General features: G+C 39.9%; 1 protein-coding gene across 1 annotated transcript in view; it reads left to right on the top strand.

Moving 5' to 3' along the window:
• The first annotated feature begins 87 nt into the window (after window positions 1–87).
• Window positions 88–7,249, top strand: part of IPMK (inositol polyphosphate multikinase) — a 42,047-nt gene continuing 34,885 nt past the window's right edge. Inside the window, exon 1 of the mRNA XM_045568782.1 lies at window positions 88–592. Coding sequence (XP_045424738.1) covers window positions 403–592 — 190 coding nt within the window. The 5' untranslated portion in view covers window positions 88–402. The remainder of the gene's footprint in view (window positions 593–7,249) is intronic.

The raw sequence follows: 7,249 nt of genomic DNA, 5'->3' as shown, positions 1-7,249 counted from the left end.
GCTGACGCGCGCGCGGCTGCTGAGGGGACTGGAGGACGGCGGGAGGGGGCGGGGGGCGCGGGAGGCGGGGCCGCCGTCGCCGCCGTCAGGGCCCGGGGGAGCGCGGGGCGCTGCTGCCGCCGCTGCACTGCTCTGTTCCGTCTCCTGGGCAGCGCCGGGGCCAGCGGCCGCGGCGGCAAAGGAGCGGCCCCCGAGAGCCGCGCTCCGCCGAGAGTTGGGCAGGGGGGCGCCCGCGCCTCCGCGGCGTCATGGGCCCCCTCCCCGGGCCTCAGCCGGCACCAGTCGCGGGAACCCCCGGGCCTCCTCGCGCCCAAGCCTGAGCGACCCCCGGGTTCTCCGGCGCCCCCTCCTTTGCCGTATTTTTGCCTCGTCTCGCCACCGCTACTGCTTCTGCTCTCCGTTATGGCAACAGAGCCGCCATCCCCACTCCGGCTCGAGGCGCCCGGCCCCCCAGAAATGCGGACCCCACCGGCGAGCGAGGCCACCTCTGAGGGTACCCCGCAGCCGGCGGGCAGCAGGCTCCGCTTCCTCAACGGCTGCGTGCCCCTCTCGCATCAGGTGGCCGGGCACATGTACGGGAAGGACAAAGTGGGTAAGTGCTGGTGGCACGGGGCTCGCCGCTCCCCTTCCGCCTCCGCGACCCCCTGGCCGGCTGAGGCACCCTGGCGCTCCCGGGCCGGCCTGGACGCCCCCCTGGCTCTGCGCGCCAACCCCTGACCGCTTCCGCTCTTCCCCGGAGCCTCGCCCCCCGTGTAGAAGGGGCTGGGAAAGTGGGGCGATTTCTAGGGTGTAGACTTGCAGCCGGGGTGGCGGGGAGAGGCGTGCCTGGTCTCACCCACCCTCTGGGAGGGTGGGTGTTGATTGGAGACAGCGTTGTTAGTAAAAATAAGGAACTTCATTTTTACTGGACGGGGAAGTAAATTCTACCCTGAGCACAAGGTCTGATTATTATAGGCGAGTAGCTATTGCAAAAGAAAAGGAATGAAATGCAGATGATGCTAATCTAGTACTTCTCTGCTGGGTGCAGCTGCATAGCTGGAGGGGAAGAAAAAAACAGGGCCTTTTTTTTTTTTTTTTTGGGTGGGGAGTGGGGGAGCTTGTCTTAGCTTATCCGAGATCCTTCCCTGCTCCTTGAGAAGGTTTTTCTGGTGTCTCCTTGATTTCTCTGGGAGGCATGGTTCTAGTAGTGCAGAAACTCGGATTCAGGGTAGCAAGTACACCCAGCTGTTGTACTAGAATGGTACGCAGATAAAATATTCAGTTATTCTTGTTCATTTTATAAGACTGTATCCTGACCTCTGTAGTATATTTTGTGAGTTACCAACTTTTCAAGCCTATCACAGTTTAGGAACTGTAATTCACCTAGCTTACAGTGATTCCCTGGGCCATGATTATGTGGGGAATGTTTTGGATGAGTATTGTGAGTATTGTGAATCTTTGACCTGGGAGAGCCACTAATTAAAGACACTTTGGTTTATGCTGGTAAAATGATTTGGGTTTAGGCTGATAAGGTAATACTGACATATTTAGATGAGGTAACTGAGGCTTGGCCTGGTGAAGTGACAAGTCTAAGGCCACACAGCTACTGTGTGAGAATCGTGAAACCAAGGGTTCTTCCTTGGAGTACTGTTTTTTCCACCATGTATTGTGCTTGTGGAAACAATTCAAGGCTTTTTGAAAATGGATGAGTACTAGTTGAAATGTTGAAAGTTAGGTATTAATGATGTCATCTAGGCTGTTTGTGTATCTTTCTCCCCACTAAATTGTGAATTCCCTGAGGTTAGAGACCAAATCTATTTATCCCCATAGCCTTGTACAGAGACTGGGACTCAGTTACACTCAGGAAATGTTGAAAGAGTGAAAATTGACAGTTCCTTTAGTACACTGTGGTAAAGAAACAACAGTGTTCTCAAGGTGCTTAGCATAGACATTTTCTCCTGTGTTTCACTGTCTGGTAATGAGAATTTGAGAGTGCTTATGTGGTTACCGTTAACAGAGGAATGCCTTTTGATTTATATTAATAAATTGTGATGATAATGTTCCTAATAATATTCTAGATGCCTGAAAAAGTAATTGTTTCCCTAAGGGTTCCTAGAGTTGACTTACATGCAAAGGAGAATAAAGACAATCTCAGTGATGATTATCACTTAAGAATATAACCACTGCTTATCAAAGTTTGTAATAGTGATCCTATTCAGAGAATTATCTCCAACTAATTACAAGTGTACCCTGAATGTGACTTAAAACTACATTACAAAGTGTCTGAAAGTTAATTTAGCACCCAAATTGCCTAACTAAAGGAGAAGTTTAGGTTCTGGAAGTAGTCTTTAATTTAATTATTGTATTCAATTTAAAATAAACTTTTTTTTTCAGTTTTGTAAGGTTCTTTTGACTAGGGACTGTCTTTGTAACACCTGAGTACAATGTCTAGAACATACTGTGCTAGCAACCTTATAAGTATTTGTTTAATTTAATTCTCAGGTATTTACACAATCCTGCATATATTCTTAGTAAAAGGACAACTGAATGATCATAATCTTTCTTATTCATAAAATGGATAACAAGATGGTCAGTAATTCAAAGTTCAACAATTTATTACGTCTGTCAACTATCACAAATCACATATAGTTTAAAGTTATATCATTTAGATCATACTTTGGTCTATCAATTACAGTCATTATGCTGTTTCCAAAAAAAAGTTCGCAGATAAACTTTGTAAAGGACATTGTGTGGGTACTTGTTTTTATTTTGTTTTTACGTTTTTGTTACTATCATTAGGTAACAAGGATTTTTCAATTTAAGATTAATATCTTACCTATTTCCAGAAAGGAGTTGTTGGCTTTGTTAGTTTAAAAACTAAAAATGTGGAACTCGATAGCACAAAGGTGCGTGAACAGAAAAACCTATCTTGTTATATAGCTAAGTAATGAGAATGTTAGTAGTGCTGATATCAGAGTTATATTTTATGTTCTTCATTGGGGTCATATTTCATCACAGTGTATTTCAATCTTAGTTCTAAGAACACAAAGTGTTTCGTTTTTTAAAATTGTAGAAATAGTACATGATCTTTCAGGGAAAAAATTCCATTTAAATAGTGCCCTTCCCCCGACTCAATCTCCTAGGGGCAATCACTGCTAACTATTTCCTGTCCATCATTTTAGGCCTTAGTTTCTGGAGACATAAAACACATTAACATAATTCTGATTTTTCATATAAATAATCTGTTAACTACTATCTGGCAACTTTTCTTATTCAATTTATATCATGTAGCATACCCACATTTTTGTACTTACAGTATACCTCATTCTTTTTAAAAACTATGTTGTATTCTACAGCATAGATGTATGATAATTTAACTATTTCTCCAGTGGTAGATTTTTTTCACCATTTTTTTGCTCTTATAAAATAGTGTGCATATTAAACATTCATGTACATTACAATATACCTTGCATATTATAACTATTTCTATAGGAAGATTTCGCAAAATTGTACTTGCTATCAATTTAAATTCCCAAAGTTGACCAAAATTAGCATAAAATCCTTTTTCTGTTTTATTTAAAAAATTTTTTGTTTTAAAGAGACAGGCTAGAGTGCAGTGGCGTGATCATAGCTCGTTGTAACCTCAAACTCCTGGGCTCAAGCAATCTTCCCGCCTCCTCTGCTTCCCAAAGTGCTGGGATTACAGGCGTGACTTTTTCTGTTTTCATATTTGATAAGTACCATTAATTTCTTTCAAAAGTTCTTAAGGTTTTAAACAAATGGTTGAAATCTGGTATTTGTACTTTGATCCAATTTAGGGTATAGAAATGAAGTAGTCTATAGGGAAAACAAGAATTTAAACTGATAATTGTGGGGGGGGAAGACCCACAACTATTCTGAATTACTAGTCTGTTCTTATTAGATATCCTTTGAAACTAAATGACTTAAAATAACTTCAAACTTACAGCAAAGTTATAATAACAAGAGAGAGAACTTAACATTTTGCTAAATTCGTTTTATTATCTCTTTCTCGGTACATCTTATGTTTTCTTAACTATTTCCAAATAGTTTACATGGTAATACTTCAGCTTGTATTTCCTAGGAACAAAGGTATCTTCTTCTGTGGCTACAGCACATTTATCAAATAGGAGAAATTTAATAGTGATACAATACTTTAATCTATAGTCCATATTCTGATTTTTTCATCTGTTCTAATACTGTAATGGCTTTTATCATTTGTTTTTCTCAGTCCAGGATCCAGTCCAGGATCATTCACTGTGTTTAGTTGTTATGTCTCTTAGTCTCCTTTCATTTGTAACATATCCTCAGCCTTTCTCTGTGTTTTATGACAGTTGTCATTTATAAAGAGTACAGGCCAGTTACTTTATGAAATATTCTTCAGTTTGAATTTCTGATAGGTCCTTATGGTAAGATTCAGGTGATACATTCCTGGCTGGAACATTTTGTTAATATAAGTGTGTCCTTTTTAAGATATGTCATCTGAAGGCCCACAGTGTCTGTCTGTCCCTTATTAGTGGTATTAATTTTGATAATCTGGTCCAAGCATGGTCTGGCTTCCTCAGTATATAGTTAGTGTTTTTCCTTCTGCAATTAATAAGCTATTTGTGGGGAGACATGTTGAGATCATGCAGATATCTGGATACTCATCAAACTTTACCCCTAGGTACAGGTTCTATCAATTCTTATTTGAAGCAGTCTTCCCCCCTCCTCCCCCCCAAGAAACTGGATCTGGCTCTGTACCCAAGGCTGGAATACAGTGGTGCAGTCATAGCTCACTGTATCCTTGAACTCCTGGGCTCAAGCAATCCTCCTGCCTTAGCCTCCCAAGAAGCTAGGACTATAGCTGTGTGCCACCACATCCGGCCAATTTAAAAATTTTTTATAGTGATGGGGGTCTCACTATGTTGCCTAGGCTGGTCTTGAACCTTTGCCTCCCAAAGTGCTGGGATTATAGGCCTGAGCCACTGCGCCTGGCCTGAAGTAGTCTACTTTGATAGTTGCAAAATTGTGATTTTTCCAATTCTATAACTCCCTCTACTTTAATAGCCAACATTCTGAGAAATAGCCTTCCCTTTCTTTATTCCTATGTATGTATATGCTTATTTATGATCAGTTTGCATCATGGATTCCTATTTTATAACATGTGAATAACCTTTTATAGTACTTATTTATTTTGCTGCTCAAATTGTCCCAAATTTGGCCATTGGAAGCACTTTCTTTCTTTTTCCTTTTTTGAGACAGTCTCTCATTCTGTTGCCTGGGCTGAGGGCCATGGCGTCAGCCTAGCTCACAGCAACCTCAAACTCCTGGGCTCAAGAGATCCTCCTGCCTCCCTAGCAGCTGGGACTACAGGCGTGCCACCACCATACCCAGTTAATTTTTTTTTATTTTAGTTGCACGGCTAATTTCTTTATATTTTTAGTAGAGAACAGGGTCTCACTCTTGCTCAGGTTGGTCTCCAACTCCTGACCTCAAGTGATCCTCCCACCTTGGCCTCCCAGAGTGCTAGGATTACAGGTGTGAGCCAACACACCTGGCCTGGAAGCACTTTATTTCACAACAGATTATTTTAGGCTTATACCTTTCCTTCTCTAGCCCTAGAATCAGCCATTTCTCCAAAGAGCCTTGATACCTTTTTAGTGGAAATTGTATTTAGAAACCAAGATCTGCTAGGTGTGGACATTGCTACTGGGGTGTCATTTCTTCTGGGCCTTTTCAGTAGACATAAATAAAAACTATGTATAAATATTTTAGAAATTATAACATCATACTTCTGATTTCATTCCAACCCCAGGCTTCTCCCTTTCCTTACTTGATTCAAAATTTGTATTTTCCTTCTTCTACAGTGAGAGCATTGGATCCCAGTGATATAAATATGTTTATTCTTGCTCAAACCTAGAATAAAGAATTCAAGATGAGATTTCCTTATACTGAGGGTATGTAGTTGGAAATTGTGTTCAAAAGTTAGTTGGATTTGGTTTTCTTATTATTTCTTTTCCCCCCTCTTTGCAATAATATTATATTTATTTGAAATATAGTTGGGTTCATTTTCTATTTAAATTCACTTCCCTCCCCTCCATTTTTGTTTATTTAGTTGTATATTTGAAAGTGTTTAAAATTAACATCCTTGGCTGCGAATGCTCAAAGAAAAAATAAAAAATAAATAAATAAAATTAACATCCTTTCCAGAACTTTACAGGAGGCCTCACTCCCTTATCACCCCACCCCATTTCTTAGCATCTCTTGTAGGTAATCCGTTTCATTGTTTTCTGATTTATTGTTTCTGAGTTTATTGTTGCCAAAATAAGCAAATCTATGTAAGTTTTATTTCCCCTTCTTTCTGACATAAAAGGTAGTATACTGTATATACTGTTTTGCATGCTGCTTTTTAAAAAAAATTATATTTATTATGGATATATAATAGGTTGTGCATATTTATGGGGTACATGTGATATTTTGATATAAGTATACAATATGTAATGATCAAATCAGAGTAATTGGGATATTTATCACCTCAAGCATTTATCATTTCTTTGTGTTAGGAACATTCCAGTTCCACTTTTTTAGTTATTTTGGAGATAAATTATAATATATATTATGTATTGTAATTTGTAATAAATTATAAAATATAAGTTAACTGTAGTCACCCTATTTTGGTACCAAATACTAGATGTTTTTCCTTCTATCTGACTGTGTGTTTTTCATTTTATTATGTATTTATTTATTTATTTAGAGATAGGGGTCTTGATATGTTACCCAGGCTTGTTTTGAACTCCTAGTCTCAAGCAATCCTCTTGCCTTCCAAAGTATTGAGAAGTGTGAGCTACTGTGCTTGGCCCTAGCTGTATTTTTTAATCCTCTCTCTATCTTCTCCTCCTCACTTCCTTCCCAGCCTCTTATAACCATCATTCTACTCTCTATCTCCATGAGTTCAATTTTTGCTTTTAGCTCCCACATATGAGTGAGAACATGCAGTATTTATCTTTCTGTGCCTGGCTTATTTCATTTAACGTAGTATCCTTCACTTCTGTCTGTGTTGTTGCAAATGACAGGATTTCATTCTTTTTAATGGCTGAATAATATTGTGTTGTGTATATGTACCATATTTTCTTTATTCCTTTATCCATGAATGGGCACTTGGGTTGATTCCGTATCTTGGCTATTGTGAATAGTGCTGCAGTAAACATGGGAATGTAGATATCTTTTCAATATACTGGATTAACTTCTTTCAGATACATACCTAGCAGTG

This window comes from Lemur catta, chromosome 14, assembly GCF_020740605.2.
Source record: "Lemur catta isolate mLemCat1 chromosome 14, mLemCat1.pri, whole genome shotgun sequence".
In the NCBI taxonomy this organism is placed as follows: Eukaryota; Metazoa; Chordata; class Mammalia; order Primates; family Lemuridae; genus Lemur; species Lemur catta.
Note: the sequence above shows the minus strand (reverse complement) of the source record. Positions and strands in the feature narration are given on the sequence as shown.